The 22,884-nt window shown below is 41.5% G+C and overlaps 1 protein-coding gene across 1 annotated transcript in view; it reads right to left on the bottom strand.

The window, feature by feature from the left end:
- Positions 1-273: 273 nt before the first annotated feature.
- The window catches only part of slc12a2 (solute carrier family 12 member 2), a 70,494-nt gene continuing 47,883 nt past the window's right edge, over positions 274-22,884 (bottom strand). The window contains exons 17-27 of the mRNA XM_008300924.1: positions 22,629-22,769; positions 21,907-22,013; positions 20,257-20,336; positions 19,165-19,308; positions 16,427-16,474; positions 15,494-15,616; positions 13,728-13,839; positions 6,606-6,692; positions 5,667-5,802; positions 5,285-5,352; positions 274-3,495 (exon numbers count right to left, since the gene is read on the bottom strand). Of these exons, the coding sequence (XP_008299146.1) occupies positions 3,360-3,495; positions 5,285-5,352; positions 5,667-5,802; positions 6,606-6,692; positions 13,728-13,839; positions 15,494-15,616; positions 16,427-16,474; positions 19,165-19,308; positions 20,257-20,336; positions 21,907-22,013; positions 22,629-22,769 (1,182 nt within the window). The 3' untranslated portion in view covers positions 274-3,359. The remainder of the gene's footprint in view (positions 3,496-5,284; positions 5,353-5,666; positions 5,803-6,605; positions 6,693-13,727; positions 13,840-15,493; positions 15,617-16,426; positions 16,475-19,164; positions 19,309-20,256; positions 20,337-21,906; positions 22,014-22,628; positions 22,770-22,884) is intronic.

A 22,884-nucleotide genomic window follows, 5' to 3' on the forward strand; every position in this document is an offset into this window, starting at 1 on the left:
TTCTGTAACATTAAGGGAGAGTGAACGCTTCACAGCAGAACAATGAACAGACTCAACATACACACCTACATTTTGTTTTAGTACGTAACAGTGCCCCCAAGTGTCAAATCTCCTTCTCACTCGCGGATATTTTTGGCTGCATGTGTCCATAAATGTACACCAAGAACAAATCTGAGAAAAAAAATGTACAGTTTTCTCCATGTAGAATTATAGAATATGATTGTAGTGCTGCGTATATAAAAACAAAGGCAAATTAAAATTTGGGGATTTCTCTTTTTAGTGTGTGCTCTTAAACCAGGACTGTTCAACTGTGCCTTTAAAGTTTTAAAAAGATTCGCAGTGCTCACCCAGCACATTTTTTCTACATACTTGAAAACTATTCGGGTAAATTTCACATATGTGGTGAGCATGAGTATGGTTATATTTAATAGTAGAGAAGGTGTATGTACTGAATGCATATCTACACTCAGCAACCCCTTCCCACGTCTCTGACTGACACATGTACACACTAACACACAGAGCTGTGATGCAGGTTGGACGCAGTTGTGTGAATGCTACCAGCACAATGAAGCAGGCACACGGTACACTGCACTATGTGGTGCTAACTGCAGTCTATTCTGAAAAATGAGGATGGAAAACAAAGGCGGTGACTATGTATGCTAACTCCTAGCATTAGTGTTCATTATTATACAATACATTCAACTAAGCATTGTGGCACATTCCTCTTCTGAATTTGCATACAGGGAAGAACAGAATACATGGAAGTAACACGGTAAATGTTAAAACTGTCTATTTCTGGGGGAAACAAGACAGAAAAAAGATGTGCATTACAAAAAAATACCCTGTTTTATTCCATTAGGTTTGTGGCAGTTTGAATGTTACCAACCCCTAGCAGCCATGATGGATCTTATTTATTCTGAATTGCATTGCAGTTTAAAACCATGTTGTTCACAATAGAAAACAGCAGACCATCCGCAATGGCCTGTACAGATGTTTTATGACAAACTGCACTGTGAGCAGAACATTATCCTGCTTACTCAATGGCTGGTCATGTTGTCTGCAATTCAAATGGAATTTTTATGGGCAATGCACTCGTTTATGTAGGTACAACTTAAGCCAACCTTAAGGTGGGTTCAGACTGAACAAGTATTTCACCTTCATGTTATCGAAGCAAGTTCGACTGCTGTTATCGGCCTTTAGTTACCTCTGATGACTTCTTCATGATGTCTTTCTTTACCTATTTTTCTAAAGACTTCTGCAAATGTCTGTCTCCCTGTTCTAATGATTTGGGGTAAGGATCATTTTTCTCCACGTGTGGGTGCAGCTTTGCCTTCGTGTTTTCACTGTACCAGGTTCATCCACCAGATTGCATTCAGACTGAACATACCTTTAAAACCATTGTAACTTTACCACTTCAGCAAGTAATAGTTGTCCTGTAGCTTTGTAACAGCAGTAACCAGTTATAATATAGAACAGTAACGCCAGACCACTATTCCCTATGGTCAAGGTAGAACAAAGAACACATAGGACCTATTTAGAACACAAGTCTCAGAATGTGAGGTGGACTATATATATGGCTATGTTTGGAGCCAAGGTACCCTCAGAAAGGCTACAAACCAGTGATAGTAACAATTAAGAGTAAATGAGAAGGACGTTCCTTAAGTGCTCCTTCAATGAACTGAGGCGAGCAGATCCTCATATGATGGAGCGGCAGACTTTAATTACAAGTACTTATGCAACACAAGCTCATATGCATAGAGGTATATCTTCACTCAGCCTTGACACATTCTTCTGCCAGAAAGTCTTCCAGTGTAAAGCTTGCATGTCGGCTTTGTGGGGATGGGAGACCGGCAGTCCACCGCACACCCACACAGCAAACAAGCAGCCAGCCAAGCCTGCATTAGCACATATCTCAGTCTACAGCGGTGCCAACTCTGGCAATGTGGAATATATATTACTATACTGATCACTTCACCAGCAACACGCAGATCTACAGCAAGCTCTGTAACACACTAAGGCAGGTGGACAACAGGAAGAAAATTAAGATGCATATACAGCACAGAAGACAAGTGTGCTGACACGTCTAACAAATGACTAATGGATCCCTATCTGCATTTACTCACAAACCATTCAGCCAGTATGGCTTATAAGAGAAAAGGAACTCATGACAATCGTTAGTTCTAGCATTAAGGCAAGGTTTTAACTAGCTTGTTGGACAGAGGAGTTTCTTTACAGGGGAAGAACCGTATACATGTGGACATAGAAACAAAAAACCGTTGCTGAAAATAAACAATTTAGTGGATCAGCAGCTACATGGGAGAGATAATGACAAACTAAATTCACATCTTTTCTGACAGACAGTGAGATCTTAAATTTAAGACCATGTACACTTTTTTCTAGGCACTGTGCCCAAAAGATAAATTGTGTCTTGTGTCAAGTAGCTGAGGCTATTGTAAATAGTCAACATCTTTACAAAGGAAGACTCAAAAGTGAAGAAAAAAAACACAAAAAAAACAAAACAAGAACAAACCTGTCACAAAATAAACATGCTGATTAAGGTAAAAGAGAGAGTTAACTGAGAAAATGTTCATGCAATCAAGTGGATGCGCTTTGTTAAATTCTTGCAATCCACTCTATAAATACAATGCTCCAACTAATCACATTAAAAAACTAATTAAAAAAAAAACAACCCTAACTATTATCCACCAGCATAATAGGTAATATTGTCAATCTGGATAGAGATTACAAATATTTATTCTGATTCAACTGGAAGGCACATCCATAAGGCTTAAGAGGGTGTTGCAAAGCGTTCTGTATGGTTCTCTCCCAATATTTCAAGAAAACAACAGGGTGATTATTGCTGCAACAAACACAACAACTGGTCTGATTAACTTAACAGGTATGACATCAAGATATTTCATATCGTGAGAACAGACACTGTTAACATTGTGCACTACTGCTTTGGAGCCTGAGAGAAATCAACTTGAACAAAAAAATGACAGCTTTTATGAGGAAATTAGAAGAAACTAGAGCTACAAGAGAAAAACCCAGACATCTTGGAATAAAAAAAAAAAAAAAGAAATAAAGGAGCCGAGTGGACAGCCTTACAAGCAGCTCCCACCCTAATCCTGACATTCCTTCATCACACGTAGCGCCTTAACATGTCTCAAACATTATCACTTTGTTTTCATATCACCAGCTTGGTTTCCGTCAGTGGCCGTCTTTTCTACCATCTCTGGAGTGTATGTGGTGCACCTTTAGGTTTATACTAGAACTGGGATGTGTAGGTGGGTGTGCTCCCAGAGGCAAAAGTGGATGTAAGACTTAAAAACATGGGTTTTCTTCCTGGTAGTGTGTGTTTAAGAGTAGAAGGTGAGGACGCTCTGGTGGTTGCCACGCACCAGGAGTGTGGGTGGCAGGTCCTTGGACAACGCTTCCAACCAGGCCATGTACAGAGCGCTGGACACTGCACCCTTCCTGGCTAACGGCAGGCTTCTGCAGAGGGGAAGGAGACAAAATGAAAGCAGTTGTTAGCAGGGCAGCTTGATGTTTACATTGTTGATGCCATACCAGAGTTTTAGTGCTGAAACCAAAACAATTCTACTCATAATAATTACACTTTGGACAAAAAAATATCAACTTCTCAGTTAACAAAAGAAGTTCATAATTCTTTTGTTTTAGGCATTATGTGAGAGCTGACAACTTGTAAGTTGTGCTACAGCCTCAATATAAGCAGGAAACCACTCCAGGCCTTTACAGTGCTGCTTATGACATGAAATGGCCTCTTATACACCCTGGGAATACAATTAAGCATAAGCATGTCAAATAGGACATAAAGTATGATGTAATCAGCTGCTTTTTTTGTGGTGTTTATTGCATTCTTCAGGTAATATACCTTTAGTGGTACTAGGCATTTAATTGAACAAGAAATTGAAGAAAACAAGGGCTGTACTGTAAATTAGTGTCTCTTCCCTGCAGGATGGGAGAAAACACAAAATCAATGTTATGTGGCTCTAAATCAAGAAAATGTCTGTGGGAGCAGGCAGGAGTGAAACGACTCATTGCAGGAGCAGTATGATGAGAATTTCAGCAGGTGCAGGATTAAAAAAAATAGAGACCATATGGTCTCTAATGAGAAGATTTACAGAGTAGTCAGGAGGAGGCTATCTCTGGTACTGAAGGCAAGGTGATCAGCTGAGCTATCAAATTACAAAGACATGAGTCTTTGTAATTCACATGTTTGTCTCCAGAGCCCCTTTCAGACAAGCACTGCTTTGTTGGTCTGATGGCATTTTAACATGTCAGCTTCGTGTCTGAATGCGTACCATGCTCATGTTTTCGTAAAGGTTAATCTTACTAGGTTGGACCTTGTCATATTTTTGCATCACTTTCAACACGGCACCAGTCTGAACTGAGCCATCACATTAATGATAGACACACACAAGCAAAGGTACTTTGAGTTGTGTGAAGTAATTAAGGAAAGAGTTTTTCCACATGTCATTACCAATATTCCAACATCACACCGTTTGTGTGCCAAAATTAAAACACACCAGCAGCATCAGACTGCAGCAGTATCCATGTGTGTGTCCAAAGAGAGAGATTTGCACAAGTGGAACAACAGCAACAGTAACTTCAATAAATTCTCAGAATTAAAAATTGACCCAGACGGAGTATGAAGAGCAGATCAGTCTGGGCCAGGATCCAATGTCACACTGTGTAGGCCTACATGCCTTCACATCAGACAGGTGAGCTGTCACATGCAAAATGGATCAGACGGTGGTAGGATCCACAAGTGTCTCCAAAGAGACAGAGAGAGAGTCACTACAGCAGAAACTTAACTGATTAGATTTAATTAGAAATGATCCCCGACATGGAGAAACGATCAGTCAGGAGTTCACCTCAAGACAGGTGAGCAGTCACAGAGTCACAATTAAATCAGCTGCTGCCGTCCTTAGATTGAGTCCTGAGCTTTCACTTTCACTGTTTCAGAAATCAAAGATGAACGGGACTGATAGTTTTTTGGACTCTGTGATCAGCTACTATTAGTTTAGATGTAGTTTGTTAGTCCATTATTATACGTTGTACATCCCTGCATATGGCTGTGAGGAATATTAATGGAAAAGTGACCCATGTGTGAATGATTAGGATGCTGTCACTTGAACAGATTGACGAAGCCGGCAATGTTCCATGTGCCATGTCTGAAAGGGCCTTGAGATGTAGATAATCATCTCTCACACACACACAGAGACACACACACACACAGACAAACAGAGCAGCAGCTTACATGACGATGAGGTTGGCCGTGCTTGAGTGCTCCTTCAGCAGCTCGTTGAGTCTGATCTGACGATTGGTCTGAAGAAAAAAACAAAAACAAACACGGGTTCAAACATCCTGGTATCAACTAAACAGATAATCATCAGCAGTATGGCTCACAACATTACAACCCCACACGGTTGGCATGAGCCCACTCTCCCACTCTGTTTACAGGACTGGTTAATTAGCAGCATATTTACTCCCTTGACGTTTCCTTGTTCGCTAAAAGCTTTGAAAGATGTAGTCATGTGAAATTTCTTAAAGACTGACTTAAATGTGTTGGACTTGTGAAATTAAAATACACACATGGCTACAGTATACAGTGAACTAGAGGGAGTACAGTGTGGGCAGACCTTGGCGCGGTACAGCTCCAGCTCATTATCAGTAATCCTCCATGGTTCGCTGTTCTTCAGCCTCTCAGCTGCCTCCTGTTCCATGTCATCTTCTTTCAGGCGATACGGCTCAATCATCTCCTCAAAGGCTGCCACGCTGTGGAAAAAACATCAGCGTCATGATCAGCTCTCTTACACAAGCCAGGAAACAACATCAAGATATCCTGTAAGTCTTCAGTTAAGATAAACAGGTAAGTAGTTCAAAGACCGTTGGAAAGTTGAAAACCAAATGTTTCTTTCTTTCGGTGTCACTTTGGGAACTTTTTAAAGCCAACATGACATTCATATCCACTTAACTTTCCCTCTTCTTAGATTATTGTGAATAATTTGTCGTCATACAGATCTATCATCTTCATTCAATATATATTTCCACCGACTTTTTTCTTTCCAGTTGTCCTTAAATGCTGTTAAGTCAGTGAGGATGAAATTGAAAACTTCCTGCATGTATTCCAAGTTAAAAGCCTGCCAGCTCCTTAATGAGCAAAGTGCCTTCTTTAACTTGGAATGCTTTTTATGTGAAACATTTATAGGCAGTAATGACTGCACTGCTCAACAGTGGATGAAAAAATGATGAGTAAGCCAAGGCAATAAATGAATAAATAAACATATGTGTGTTAAAACGCAGATTGGTGAGCATTAGATGACTCAGTTGTATTACTGACATTATGCTTGTAACAGAGGTTACTTGCCTGTCTTTAATATTTTTCTACTGGACCTTTAACAGTGATCAGTCTTTATTCAACCAGCTTTTACCAAAGAATGTACATTTAGTGTTGTGTGTCCTTTAGGAGCCTGAACGTCTGCAATAAGTTCTTTTTAGAAGGATGATGGTCAAAACTGTGAAAGCCTAACTGAGCTGGTAGAAACCTTGCTCTTTCAACTTTATTGAAGAGGACTTACTGCTCCTTCTTGGGCTTGGTGTTGATGTCTCCCAGCACAGTGATGTCCGAGAAGTCTATCCTGAATTTACTCAGCAAAGTGGCCATCCTGCACAGGAACAACAAAGACAAAGAGCTTTGGCATTAATACTGGAAACCAGCAGCACATATTTTCAAAGATAGAGATAACGGCACTGATTCACCCTGAAACCCAGGGGAAGCTGCCTTGAATAACTCTGTTTGAACATAGAGTTGGGAGGGGGAGGAGACAGGTAGCAGAGGGTTTACTGGGAACATTCTGTGTGTGAGAGTCATTTCCTTTAGCTTCAACTTCAAAGAAGCTGAGTGCCTTATATGATTTACGGCTCTTTGGCATGGGTGTGGCAAAATGTTTCAATAGTAACAACTGCAAAACTTCAAAGCTAAAGCCCCCACATTACGTTTGACCTACATTTGCCAAATTTGATAGGAATAGTATCATATCCAGACTTACAACAAAACCACTTAGTCATACGGTAAGCCTGTGCCCTTTGTTGCATGGTTTTTGCCATCTGCAGCCCGTACACTTTAAGGAACTCCTCTTAGAGAACTAGCCAGAGTGAATTCAAATGTAGTGGGTGTCATCCAACGACCTGAAGTTATTAAAATTGTGACTTTTCATTGACTGCCGCTGCTGTGGCAATGTAGCGAATTTCAATATATATTATGTCTAATAAGCATATACTGTTATCTTCCTGTAATGGGAAAGAAAAACTGTAGTGTGAATGCATGCAACAGGCATGGCTGCCATTGACAGGGACAAGTTGTAGTTTTGCAGTAAACGGACACAAAGGGGATTTCAAAGTGCACTGGCACAGATAAAAGGCTCTGCTGCTAGCAACACGCTAATTTTATCCAACAAAAGGAGGTAGGGGGCAGCTGTAGCAGACAATAACAGACAGACAGAGAGACCGGGGAAGAGACTCTTTGTGTGTGTGTGTGTGTGTGTGTGTGTGTGTGTGTGTGTGTGTGTGTGTGTGTGTGTGTGTGTGTATGTACGTGGCACTACCAGTGCCTCAAAAGCTACCTGACTAACATAGTGCATTTTGTTTGTCTCATGTGTACAGAAATGTAAAATTTAGGGAGGTTGTTTTATGTGAACAACAGTTTGTGTGTATTCACAGTGAGATTGTCAACTTTGGTAACATTGTGTTTGTACTGAGTCCAAGTCCAGTGCAGTGCCAGCACATGACACCACCTAAAACCACAAACTGATATGTTCACATTTCTGGTCATTCCTAGATTACAAAAGATGTTTATTAGTGAGCTTCAGAGGTGTTGTTGTATGTTTGATCTTTGCAAAACAAGTCATTTCCTCAGGATTTTGGTCTTTGTGGTAAGTTGGGCTTTTTTTAACATTTTATTTTAAAAAACTGTATTCTTAAGAAGAAGAAGAAGAAGAAGAAAAAAAGTTAATTAGAACAGAAAAAAGAAAAACAAGCCAATTCAGAAATGTTTTTAATATTCAGCAAACACAACCCCACCCCATATCACACACAGATGAAGAAAATTAAAAAGGAAAAAGGGGGAAAAAAAACAAAGCCATGGCATCCCTGTGCCACTGAGTGACGGATGCTGAGTTTGACTCACCACATCCTGACTCCAGCTCTATATTTAACACATAGATAAAAGACCTATAAAAATCCCAACTCAGAAGGAAAGCCATGTCTAAAATCACTGAGCTTTTCCTTAAATATTAATCAATAAAAAGCTGATCTCTGGTGGAGGAGTTGTGTTGGTCCACTTTCCACGCCTTTCCGTCAACACATTTACATTATAAACAGACGAAAATGATATTTAATGAGAAAAACTTTCTCCACAGAAAGGAGGAAATGACCATTTCTGGTCTAGCACTAATGGTTCTGATGGATCTTTACCACCGAGGCCACACAAGCACAGAGGAGACAGGATGTTGACAGGATATGTTGTTTTAAACACTGCAGCCTTCTGTAAAGACATACTGGTGGTGTCTGCTCACAAATGTAATTGCCTTATACATTTATTTCCATCTTCCCAGGAAAATTTGAGCACGCCATCAGAGGGTTTTCAAAACAAGCCATTCAACCACCTACATGAACAATGGTAACTGAGACACAAAAATGAAAGTCTCCAACAAGTCCATTTGCATTACATAATGAGAAGATGTTTTAGCACAAAAAACACTTTGTGCAAATTCCTAGAGTTTAATGCCACATCTTGTGACCTCCCTCAGAACAAAATTTAAAACGAGTGGCCTTTTTTGAGCAATTTGCCATTCCTAAGGTTAATAATAATAAACCTTCAATGTCAAGAATTGTTTGTCCAGATTACAGTGTACCAAAAGCCTCTGCCAAAGGCATCAACCAAGCTATTGTTTTGGAGCAGCTACTTATAATTTTAAAAACATGACACATATTTTGAGAAACATTTTGTGTTGTCTCAGCTGTACATTATTACCACACTTAAAGTCTGGGTTAACATCGTCTATTTGACATTTTTTCTGTGAAAATGTACACTGTACATGTACGTTCACAAGACAATCATCTATAATACAGCTATCATGCATCTTATAATCTTATAATGCAACCAAGATGGCGCTGGTGAGTGCCTGCTCCAGCACCTTTACAACTTTTTAAAAACATTTTTTAAATATTTTTATTTACCTGTTTATTCAATTTTTTTGCACAGTCCTCAGCATGTCAGTTACACTTGTGAATATTGGTTTATCACCACATTCAACAATTTTCACTCCTGATGCATCCTGGCCCACACAACTGGAACAACAACAACAACAACAACAACAACAACGAGACAGGAGGCCAAAAGCGTAACAGGCACCAGGGGAAACGAGCCGTCATTAGGTACAGGTTGAGGCTACAAGCACACCAACCCCCATTGCCTAGCATCCTGCTAGGTCCCTGGACAACAAGCTGGACGAGCTCCGAGCCAGGATCAGGTACCAGAGGGACACAAGAGATTGCAAAATCATCTGCCTCACAAAGACATGGCTGACCCCCACCATAAGGGACCATGCCGTTCAACCAGCGGAGTTCTTCACAGTTCATCGTATGGACAGAAGGACTGAGTCGGAGAAGTCTAGAGGCGGGGGTGTCTGTCTCATGACCCACAACAACTGGTGCAGAGATGTTGTTTGTTTCTCTAAGTCCTGCTCGCCCAACCTGGAACTTTTAACCATTAAACGCTGACTTTTCTATCTCCCCAAGGAATTCACCTCGGTCATCTCAGTGCTGTCTACATTCACCCACAGGCAGACACGGACGCTGCATATCTCCAGCTACCAGGCTAACCACCGGGAGGCAGCCCTCATCATGGCCGGGGATTTCAGCAGTGCCAACCTGAGGAAGGTGATGCTGGAACTTTGCCAGCACATCGTCTTCCCCACCACAGGAGACAACACTTTGGACCACTGTTATTCTCCTTCAGAGACGGCTATGCAGCAAAGACTCAACCACCATTCAGCAGGTCAGACCACGCCTCCATTCTCCTTCTGCCCAGGTACAAACAGTGGCTGAAGCAGGCAGCCCCTGTGGAGAGAGAAGTGTCGCGTTGGTCTGACCAATCAGAGGCCGCCCTGCAGGACACCTTGGACACAGGAGACTAGGACATGTTCCAACGCAGCTCCGGTGATCACGTCAGTGTGTCTATGGAGGCAGTTGTGGGATTTATTGGGAAACTACTGGAGGACACTATCCCCAAAAGAACTATCAGGGACTTTCCCAATCAGAAGCCGTGGATGAGCGTCCGCAGGGCCGTGAGGGAGGCCAAACAGAGGTACGGGGAGAAGCTGGAGTCACAGCTGCAACAGAGGGACACCAGGGGACTCTGGCAGGGACTAAGAACAATGGCAGACTATAAAGCAACACTGATGCCCATGGTGAGTGCTGACATCTCACTGGCCGACGAACTTAACATCTTTTGTGAGTGCTTCGAGGCTCCCGGCTGAGAGGCGCACATCCTGCCCAGCAGAGAGGAGAAGATGCGCACTGTGATGGTGCATGACGTTAGATTGATGTTTCAATGCGTAAATACCAAGAAAGCTGCAGAACCTGACGGTAAAACATGTCCTCAAAACCTGTGCCAACCAGCTTGCACTGGTGCTGACGGAAACATTCAACCACTCGCTCTCCCAGTGCATCATCCCGAGGTGCTTTAAACAATTTATCATTGTTCCTGTCCCAAAGAAAGCCAAACCCAGCTGTCTTAATGACCACCGGCCCATTGCCCTTACCTCTGGGGTGGTGAAATGTTTTAAAAGATTGGTCAGAAATTTCATCACCTCCTCCCTACCTGCCTCCCTGGACCCCGTACAGTTTGCATACCAGCCAAACAGATCCACAGATGACCCCATCAATCACTTGTTACACACAGCACTGGCCCACCTGGACACGAGGAAGGGGAATTATGTGCAAATGCTGTTCGTGGGGGCTACATGAGGGTTAGCCCTATAACCTCAGAGCTAGAGGCCCCCAGAAGATTCCTGGTTTGCATCATGGTTAGGACGCCTGGGATCTTTCTGTGTGGAGTTTGCATGTTTTCCCTGTGCAGCACGGGTTCACTTCTTGTTCTCCAGCTTCCTCCCACACACACCCTGAACATCGGTGCCCCCCAGGGCTGTGTGCTGAGCCCTCTGTTGTACACTAATGACTGTCTGTTCACATCAGACTCTAACACCATCACTAGGTTTGCTGACGACACAGCACTGGTGGGTGTGATCTCCAACAACAACGAGAGGACTATTTGATGGAGCTCACCCACCTGGAGGACTGGTGCAGAGACAACAGCCTCCTCTTGAACATCAGCAAGACCAAGGAGCTGATTGTGAATTACAGCGAGAAGCAGCAGAGGGCATACCACCCACACAGGATCAGCGGGACAGAGGTGGAGAAAGTGGAGAGCTTCAAGTACCTGGGTGTTAACATCACGCAGGACCTGACATGGTCCTGTTACATCAACACCCTGGTGAAGAAGGCTGGACAGCATCTCTATCACCTCAGACGCCTGAGGGACTTTAAGCTCCCTCTCAAAGTACTCAGGAACTTTTACACCTGGACCATTGAGAGTGTTTTGGCTGGGAGTATCACCACCTGGATGGGCAGCAGCACCCAGCAGGACTTCTTGGTCTTGAGGAGGGTGGTCTGCTTGGCTGAGCGCACCATGACAACCACCCTCCCCAACCTGCAGGACATTTACAAGAAACGATGCAGAATAAAAGCCAGGAAGACTGTGAGTGAGCCCACCCACCTCAGCCACAGACTGTTCTCTCTGCTGCCATCAGGTCAGCGTTACTGCTGCCTGAAGGCAAAAACAGAGAGGATAAGAAGGAGCTTCTACCCTCAGGCTGTCTGCCTGGTGAACCTGAAAAAATAGACTGAATAGACAATTAAACTGCTCACTATCCTGTTTACGTTTCGTCTTGTGAAACAGGTGCTAAATACATTTCACTGCATGTTATACTGTGTATAACTGTGTTTGTCACAAATAAAGGTCTTGAATCTTGGACAAGTTGTACATACATATATTGGGTTTTAGTGTGATAAAATGTGAACAATAACTTAAATACAGCATCAACAGAACATATATTGTCTGTAGCAGCCATGTGTCAAGTTGTCAGCAGCAGCTGAGCACAGGAGGGTGGTGCTGAAAGGAAAGCAGATGGCTACACTTACTGCTAACAAGCTGCATGACTGCTTCATTTGACAAGACTTTCTAATATGTGGGCAACCTGCATATTTATATATATGCATATATACTCGTATACAGTTGAAACCAGAAGTTCATATACACTATAAAAATATGCGTATCACCCACAGAACAAAAGCAAAAAACTTTGTGAAGAGGCTGCTGAAGCTGGTAAGGGAGTGTCATTATCCACTGTGAAACAAGTCCTGTACCAACATGGGCTGAAAGGATACTCAGAGAGGAAGAAGCCATTACTCCAAAAGCAACATAAAAAAGCCAGATCACAGTTTGCAAATGCACACAGGGACAAAGACCTTAATTTTTGGAGACATGTCCTGTGGTCTGATGAAACTAAAGTTGCACTGATTGGCTATAATGATCATCATTACATTTGGAGGAAAAAGGGAGAAGCTTCAAGCCTGAGAACACCATCCCAACTGTTAAGTACGGGGGTGGCAGCATCATGTTGTGGGGGTGTTTTGCTGCAGGACGGACTGGTGCACTTTACAAAATAGATGGGATCATGAGGAAAGAACATTATGTGGAAATATTGAAGCAACATCTCAACATCTCTGAGAAAGTCTCCAGAATGACCATAAGCAGACAACTGAAGGCAAAAAGGCTTAAAGGGAAGAACAGCTGCTAAGAAGCTATTATTGAGGATGCAAACATCCAGAAACGCCTCCGATTTGCCAGGGAGCACAAACACTGGACTGTTGATAACTGGAAGAAGGTACTCTGGACAGACAAGTCCAATTTCGATCTCTTAGGTCAGCATTGTCGTATTTACGTTCGCAGAAAAACTGGAGAACATTTTGATACCAGATGCGTTGCACCCACAGTGAAACACAGTGAAGATTTCATTATGGTACGGGGTTCCATTTGTGGAAACGGTGTGGACAAATTAGTGAAAATGGACGGAATCATGAACAAGAACGTCTATCACAACATCTTAGCGCATCATAGAATCCCTTCTGGATTGAATCTGATTGGTCGTACGTTCATATACCAACAAGACAATGAGCCCAAGCATGTTTCAAAGTTGTACAGAGACTACTGGACCAAGAAAAAGGAATCTGGAGTTCTGGAACTGATTGACTGGCCAAGTCAAAATCTGGATTTGAATCCTATTGAACAAATTTGGGATGTAGTACATTCAAAGATTGATCGCACAAAAGTTTAATCTAAAGCCAGTCTATGGGTACAGCTAGAAACTATTTAGAACTCAATCACAAAAGAGATATTTAGATATTATATTTATTATGTTTGGAAATGACAGATGATTTCAAAGAGTCATTAAAATGGCTCAGTTGAGAAAAACTAATAAACAGTCATTCCTGTTGGCACAAGTACTGCAGTCTAATATGATCTTATATGCGTGTACCTTCAAGATTAACAGCAGACAGTGAGAATGTGCAGTACTTACGCTCGGCGGTCATGATCGATCCTGTTGATTTTGCCTCCAATAAAGACCCGGATCTTGCAGTCCTTCCATCTTTTCTTGTTGGTCAGCAGGTAGGGGATCAGCAAGGTCAGTCCTGGATGGGGAGACAATGCAAAGCTGCTCAACTCACACCTTCTGTGATGTAAACACTGAACACCTGCTGCCTCTCAGTTGGCTGAACTTCAAGTCAAGACCACAGAGCTTTGGAGGTGTTTTTTACTGAAGCAAATAAGATTCCCCACATTTAGCCTCCTCTATACAGGCTCCCTGACCAACCATCAGCAATCACTGCTGATGCAGCAACACAAACAGAATCTCGCAATGGCTTCTCACTCAAGGACACAGTAAAGCCAGGCTGATCGCATCTACTGCATGTATTGAGCACATGTTGCTGCTTTGCTGATGAAACTGTTGTTTAGATCACACAAATCTAGAAGTTCTATATATCACCAACTTAATGAGGATCCTCACAAATAAGCAAACACCACTCTTCATATAGTTTTAGTGTCACTGATAATTAGTGAAATTACAGGTTTATACAGAAAGAAATGCAACTTAAGATAGCTAAGTTAAAAATGTCCAATATCAAGATGTTCAAGGCTTTCACTCTACAGTATATAAACTCAGTAGATGATAGTTATAGAAAGTATTCACACTCCTTCCCTTTTAGCACAAATAACTGTATTGTAGAATTATTTCAAATTGGTCAAATTTTCCCACTAAGCTACATTTAATACTCTGCAATGACAAAGTAAAAGCATCATTTTACAAATCTTTGCAAATTCATTAAAACTAGAGTTTAAGCCTTGCAGCTATATGCCTCTGCTAACCCGTCAGGTCACACTGTGAGGTCACAGTAATGACTGGCCTTCAAAATCTATTCAGGTGGTCCTTAAGTACATTCGTGCTACATCTAAAGAAAGTACATTGTAGATGCCCCACTGGCAGCGTTTACAGCTTTAAGTCTGCTTGGCTAAATCTCTGCAGGATTCGCACACCTGGATTTCGTCAGTTTATTCCATTCCTCTGAGCGGATCTCTCAACCTTTGACAACTTAGATGGGAAGTGTTTGTGAACTGCCATCTCCAGGTGTCTCCACACAACCTGAGCTTTGGCTGAGTGACTTAAGCACATCCAAACATGTCAATTTTGTTATTTTAAAATAAAACATAAAACTAAGTACGCAAAAAGTTGAGCAGCCTGAATACTTTCTTGTTCCACTGCATGATGTCAGATTTTAGCAGCATTTCAACAACTGAGCCACAAGTGGTATCAGTGCAGTCTGGACAACAGCTTGCTTGTACTCAGGACTGTAAGTGTCCCTACTATAAAAAGTGAAGAGGCTCACATGATGATGACACTCCAGATTTGAAGTGACACTGGTCACAGTGTCTTTAATGCATGAGTCATGCCTCTAGCCTGATCAACATCTTTTTACTCCCAGTTGAGCTAACAGAGACCCCAAATCATTCTATCAAATACAGTATGGGCATTACTGTCTCTGTCATGATAGATTTGATCTTTTTACAGACATGGTTGTAATCACATTTTTAATTTCTGCATTTTGTTTCTTCTGCCTCTGTGTTGTCCTGCTGACAGTAGTCTGCTGTGCATGTTTATATGCATGTCGACATATTTATATTATGTTCAGAATACATGCAATGACCCTGTACATTTAAGAGGATAATCTATATTTTAATGGTTTATTTACAACACAAAAATAAGACAATTCTTTTTCGCAGACTCACCTCCGTCATCAAATAGCCACCAGACATCCACTGTGCCCTTGCCCTGTTTTTTCTGGAACTGCTGGCTGGCTTCCAGCAGCCTCTGGTCAGACACATTCAGAGGTACTGTTGGGCTCTTCTTGTCTGTAGGGATAGTTGAGACACACACACACACACGCACACACAAACAAATTCAGCTGAACTGAACAATTATGAATTTTATTGTTTGAACTTTCAACTTGACACTTAATGAGAGGAAGAGTGAGTTTTAGTTTTAAAGTTTTAAAAGTCACACAGTTACTCTTTATAGCTCTGATGCGGGCATGTTCTACTGTCCACATAAGAGAAACAATATTAATATTGAGGAGCAAACAAAGAGAGAGAAGCCACGACAGGCTGGAAACATGAAAACAGGAGAGCAGTTTTCATCCTGAAAAGAAAGCTACAGACAAACTGTCAACTCCAAAGGGAGAAGAAGCAGCAGGTGAGAGATTGAAGACAGTTTGGAAGAAACTGAAATGTTGGCACACGCTCACAAACAGCAACTACTGCAGACTTGGATTGAGTAGAGGCACTATCACACACAGTAGAGCTTCAGAGACTGGGCTTGAGCTAGAAGCTGGATACTATTATAGGGAGAGCAGGAGAGAGAGGAAAAACAAAATGTTATTTCCCAAAGCCACGTAGCTAGCTGGCTGCAAACATGGGACAGATAGAGAGAAATACAAGACAGCGACAGCAGGGTGCAGGACAGTATGTTAGCACAAGAGGAATTCAAAATATACTGTGAAAAATTAGGTGACAGAAAGAGTAAGCATGAGAAAAGGGGGGAAAAAAGACTTAAGAAGAAAGGAGTATACAACAGAGAACAGAAGGAGCCTAAGAAAGAAAAACTAAGCAGAAAGAGAAAACAAAAGGTTAACGGCAACCAAAAGAAGATAGAAGATCTCCTGCCTTTTTTTAACAGGGGCTGAGTTGTAGCTTTGCCATCATCATCGTCATCTGGGAAATATAAAACAAAGGAGAGAAAAAAAAAAGTCACAGTTGAGGTGACTTGTTGATTTGATGTGACACTGACTTACGACTGAGGTTTCTTGGCGTTAAGGCAAGATGAAGTTAAGTACAACCAAAAATGTACACTTATAAGACTTATCCAAAGTAGAAGGAATCAGACAGCATGGTCTCAAGAAGAACAGTGAGTTTAATGTTAACAGACTGCCCCTCTGGGCCAGGGAATAACGGGAACTGCTGCTGAAACGATTCCACTGGCAGCATATTTAACACAGAGCTCAGTTTTCCTCTGATTTCTGGAAATTTCCAAGACCTCACCTGAACAATAAAACTGGCAGCTGGAAGCCAGGACTGTCTGGTTAAATCAAACCGGATTACACAAACCATTGGTAAACAACCTTCATGGACATGTGAGAGTATTAAATACGCATGAATCACTTCTAATTCTTCATACTCAACTACTCCACTAAGACTGTGTCTTGGATTAAAATGAGAATCTCACACAGTAAGGTCAGAATGGAAATTCACTCTGCAAACCGGAGGGGAACTGAGCAAAGATTCTCTCCTAATGATGGCTGGGACTAACAGGATTACCTAAACCAAGGCATTCATCTTCACTTTGATACTTCTTGTACCTTCACTGAACTAACATGTTCACAATGTGTGTCGCTCTTTCAATTTGGGTACAAAATAATGACTACTAGTATTAATACTACTAATACCCTGAAAGGACATCATAAAAACACATTTGGTTTCAATATTATAATGTAACTACTCATTAATGTACTTTTCAATAACACGGGTATTCATCTGGTCTGAACAGCTGTCTCTAATAAAGGTATCGTAAAGCACTTTGTATGACGTCTCAAATTGTAAACTCAACTGATACTCATTGCCTTAATTAATCAGTACAGTTATAAAGCCATGTACTACTTGCCATTTTGACGCTGTCCTTCTACCATTGCTTAAATTTAATTTTCAGTTCCATTTACTCCTGTGTTGCTTTCTCTTTTAGCACTGTTGAGTCAGTGCCAGTGACACTCAACAGCACCTAGTAATGTTTAGGGATTTACATTTAACAGTACATAAATTAAATCTGAAATGGCTACAGGAGCTATTGAGTTTTCCCATCCAAATGGTGACTGAAACTTACAATAAATCTAGAAAAAAATAAAGGAATCAGAATACAGTTTCTGTCAAAAATGTTGTATTGATGACATTTGTGTTGTAGAAAGATCTAAAAAAAAAAAAACTTACAAATTTCAAGAAAACATGCAGAAGGTTTCAACATAAACACCAACACAAATCCCATACCAGCCGTCATGAATCCACATTGCAGGGGGCCTGGTGGTCAGAATGAGGTTGAGAATGTTTGGTACTACAGTTCCCACAATCTGGGAACAGTTTGTTGTTTGCTTGCTTTAGTTATGTGGGTGGCACTTACACACTACACGAATGGTGACCTCACACACACACGTACACATACACACACCCAAACACACAGTGTGGCCACAAGACATCTGTGGACTAACAAACTGGGCCCAGTGGGACAACTGGGGTCGTGGGTCACTGGGGCAACTTCCTGTCAGTATGTGTTTGTGTACGTGTGTGCGTGTGTGTCGGCAGGATAAGGGAAGCCACTGATGGATTAAGAGGGAGAGAATGGTGTTAGACTGATTGGATGCAAAGTCTTCTTCTGTCATGACTTGAACTTTTGCTTGAACAACATGTACACACACAAAATAAACAATCATCACCAAATAACATATTTGGTGAAATGAAGACATCAGTAATCAGTGTGTAGATGGACATTTATATGATTGATGTGGGACAAATGCTGAAATTCAGCGAGACAAGGCCCCAGTGTAATCTTTAATGATCACTCGGTAAACAATATCTGGACAACTGAAACTTAGATCGGGCTACACGGTAGATCGGTGGTTAGCATAGTCACCTCATAGCCGGTTTGTGTCTTGGTTATGACGCCCGGGATCTTTCTGTGTGGAGTTTGTATGTTCTCCCTGTGCAGCGTGGGGGTTTTTACCGGCTTCCTCCCACAGTCCATAAACATGCTCACGTTAATTGGTGATTCTAAATTGTCTGTAGGTGTGAATGTGAGTGTGCTTGTTTGTCTCTAAGTGTAGCCCTGCGATAGACTGGTGACATGTCCAGGGTGTCCCCTACCGTCACCCTGAAGCAGCTGGGATAGACTCCAGCCCCCCCGCGACCCTAAAGAGGATTAAGCGGTGTATAGATAATGGACAGATGGATGAAACTTGGATCCCCTTTATGGCTGATTACTGTAACCTGATCACCTCTGTTGTCAAGCACTTCACAATGGTAACATTACTTCTTGAACACACACTAACAGAGAAAGTGTCGCTAACTTTCCACAACATATATTTGTATCAAATCTAAACCATATTATTTGGTAAAATGAAGACCTTTAACCGTAGGCACAATAAAAGTTGCCTGCTTGCCTTTCTGTTTGAGATGAAGCCACAGGGAAAATCCTGGAAATTTATTGTCATATTTGCCTTTACCTACTGTCATGTCAATACTGTTTCACTTGGCCATCACTATAAACAACAACTTTCCTCTGAAATTCACCTGGTAAATAAAGCGGGAATACAAAAGTAAATATGATGACTGTAGAGACAGTCATACTGGAGCTCGCTTACCTTTCTGTATAGCTGGACTGTTCTGGAGGCTGGTTGCCTTGGAGGACGGCTTGGACGAGTCAGCGTCAGAATCTTTGCTGGTGTCTATTGACACGATCACATCCTTCATCCCTGGCGTCTTTTCTTGGGAAGACAGCAACTCATCTACCAGAAAATGGAACGAGAGGACAGATGGAGGAGGAAAAAAAGGAAAATAACGGAGCGGGAGAAAAAAAGAAAATCAAACATAGCTACATAGTTAGGCAGTCTTTACACAGGAACATTAAAATAGGTTGGATTAAAGGGGTATCTAGATGACTTTTTACCTTCCCTAAAGCAGGGAGATCCCCCCACCACCACCAAAAAAAATAATAATTAAATTAAATAAATGGACACACCTGCGCTTACATTTCCCATAATGCTACTCAACAGAACCTCTTCATTAAATCCTTCCTGTGTGGTAAAATACCACCATTGTATAATCACAGGATTTCTGTGCCCCAACTGACATAACCCTGATAATGCTATGTCAGTGACCAGAAAACCCACGCTGATATGAAACCACACTTCCTTCCTGTACAGAGGGCCTTTTGGGCAAGCGAGTGGTGTACAGCCATTGCTAAGTCAGTTAATCAGAAATGCATGTTGGAAAAGGTCTGAAAAGGGCAAAAGCTTGTGGAATGTACAGTGCGCCATTTGTTTCATGTCCCATAATGCAATCTTCATAATCTTCAACAGAAGATGCTCTCAAGCTGCATTATGGGACATGTAGGACAAACAATTTTTGGTGCTTGGCCAATACTGCTAATACTAAAGACTAATAAATAGGATATTGCAAGTTCTGCAGTTTCTATTTTTGACTGTAGCTCAAGAAATAGGTCAAGCAATCAACCACTCAACATAAAATTTACAAAAAAAAATAATAAAAGGCCAAATATTTGTTCCTAGCTTGTCAAATATGTGGATTAGGTCCTTTCTTCATCACTTATCTTTGAATTTCAGACTGTAATTGAAACATCTTGGTGAAAACCTAATGCAGGGGTGCAACTCCAAAGTTGTGTAAGGCTCGTAAACCCTTCTGTGGAACCATGTTGTGTGTCTTTGCACTGATACCTTGTCCTTGAATATGTGACACATCCAGCCCCTCTTTTAGTCGTAGAATAACAGAACCAAACTGGAAGTCGAAGGCATCGCTGAGAGGAAAATGCATCAACAAAAGGATTTCATCAGCAGTGGACAGAGTAAAGCACGTGGTTGTAAACTAATAAGAGACTCAAGTCACACTAAACATTTGAAAGGAAGATAAACAAACATTGCTGAGAGATATTCACAGATCAAATGTGAGGTTCGAGCATCTTTCTCAGTGCTACAAGTTAAAACTTAAAGTGTGTATACTGGCCCAGCAACACACTAGATTGAAAGTAAAGGGCACATTACTGAGCGTATTAACTGAGATTTTAATAATGTGAGACCGAACAATCTTTGACCTTTCACTCTAAAGCCATAATCCCTACATTCTACAATCAGGAACCCATTCAGCTTAAGTGGCTCACTCACAGTCTCACATGACCGGTTTATGGTTCAGCAGGGAAACAGATTTCACATGGACTCCTGTCTTAATACAAGTACATGAAGAGTGTGTGTACGAGCTTTTACTGTGATGTGTATCTGCAAGGAATACTTTGAGTCCCAGACCATCATAATGAGCTTGAGCTGAGTGAAGACACCGTGACAATGACTGGCTATAGTCTCTTCGCCTGGGGCCCCTGACAGTCATCGAGACTGACGACTCTATGTTCACTGAAAATGTGTTTGCTAAAAATGACTGTATAAAGCTTATAATAAACTAAAATAGGAGAGGTCTGAAGGAAAACATGCATGGACAACAAGGTACCAAAAACTAACTGTTGCCCCAGGGCCACTTAACAGGTTTATCTGGTCCTGTACTGTGGCGTCACACAAGTAAAGAAAAAGACAAGGTGGCAGAGTGGAGAGTGTTAAACCAGGGCTTCCATAAATCAAGAATATAAACTCCTAGTGACTGTCTACCAATTCTGTCTATTGCTTAATTGTCCATTTCTATTTTTCCTTTTTAAACACTCTCTGGTTGAGCTTTGAAAATGCCCCCTCCTTACCACTAAACCAGTCGTGCTATCTAATGTGAACAAATTGTTCAAACACTAAATGTGTTGAGTCTATAAGTAGCCATGCAGGGGGCTGAGGGTGATGCAAAAATGTCATCCTAAAAAGAAGGGTCTCACTCCAAAGTACGTTTAGAGCTAATATTACAGACTAAACAATTACCTGGATAATTGAAAAACAAAAAAACAGTCGTATATAATGAAAAATAATCTTGAGCAATATCTCTACTTTAAATTATGTGTTCTGTGTTTCGAACATTTTAATGGCAGCAGTTTTAATGACAGCCTGAAAAGGCTACGAGAACTGATAACATATGGTATGAGTATGCATTACTAAAAATGAGTGTTACCTCTACTTCACACTCCTACGCACGAATCTAGGTGTTCCTACTGAAAGACAGTCTTTATTCAGTATTTAGAATGGTCTGGCTCAAATATTAGGCAACCCTGATTGTAAGAGGATCTCTTGTTTTTTAACACTTGACACTCAGATACTCAGACTTCCAGATGAAAAAACAGACAATAAAACTAAACACATTTGCGATGATTCTATGTTTAACCTAGCTGGGTTTGCAGAGATGTTACTGGGACGGCCAGAGGTTACTAAACAAGCTCTACTTACTGGATCATACTGATGTAAGTCTCCACGTTCATCATGTCACCATCCCTCCAGTCGTTCTTAAAGCCCATCACCAGGGTGTTTGGCTTGAGGCGACCAAGACCAGCAGCCTTGAATGAAATCACAAGTCATTCATTTGTTAAACGCTGCCCAGTTTTGTAACAATTCCTGGCCCTGTCATTCTGGAACAGGAAATCAAGAATATAAACCCTGGTTGAGTGCAGTGATCAGCCTACTACTTGTGTTATGGGGCCAATTCTACAATCACATTATTCACTCTCAGGCAAGTGATCACTTCCAGCCTTAACAATCTAGATCAAAGTGTTGGCAGCATTAGGTATGACTCATCTCTGTGAGCACTACTTCAGCTTTCACAGGTGCGTGTTGCTTTTATTTCCTACCAGAAGCACACTGGGACATCGCAAAATGTTCTAGTGTACTACAACTCACGATTCTAAAATCCATATTTAGGATAAGGATTACAGGGCCTTACCCTGAACTATGAATGTCTCTGTATCTGTCTGTCTCTATCCAACACTGGATAAATTTATAGATTAGTTTTTATTTATTTGTGAAGCTCTGTGTGGAGCCACTTCAGTGGGCTTGGAGCAGAGGTTTTCGCTCTTTCAATGGAATTTTGTCGATAAATTCCTGATAATGAATCTTGTCACACATGCAATTACCTGATGTAGTTTTTTGCTGTTTACTTTGAGCTTTTTTCATACCTGGAGTAAGTACTGGGAGCCCTGTCTGAGGTCTTCAGCAAACACCGGTGTGTAGAAGGCCTTGGTCTCATTCTTCAGCAGCCAGCGCTGGTAGCGGGACTGGTCTGTGGCAAGATCTTTAAAGTTTGGCCTTCTGTAGCCCTATAGGAAGAGAGAGTCAAGAGATTCTTGCTGTTGTTGTTGTTGAGAACATTTGCTGTAAACGGCCCAAACAGTGGTGCAAGAGTAGTGGGCCGGCTAACAATACTTTTTTTGT

This window comes from Stegastes partitus, unplaced genomic scaffold (assembly GCF_000690725.1).
Source record: "Stegastes partitus isolate 25-593 unplaced genomic scaffold, Stegastes_partitus-1.0.2 Scaffold1608, whole genome shotgun sequence".
Classification (NCBI taxonomy): Eukaryota; Metazoa; Chordata; class Actinopteri; family Pomacentridae; genus Stegastes; species Stegastes partitus.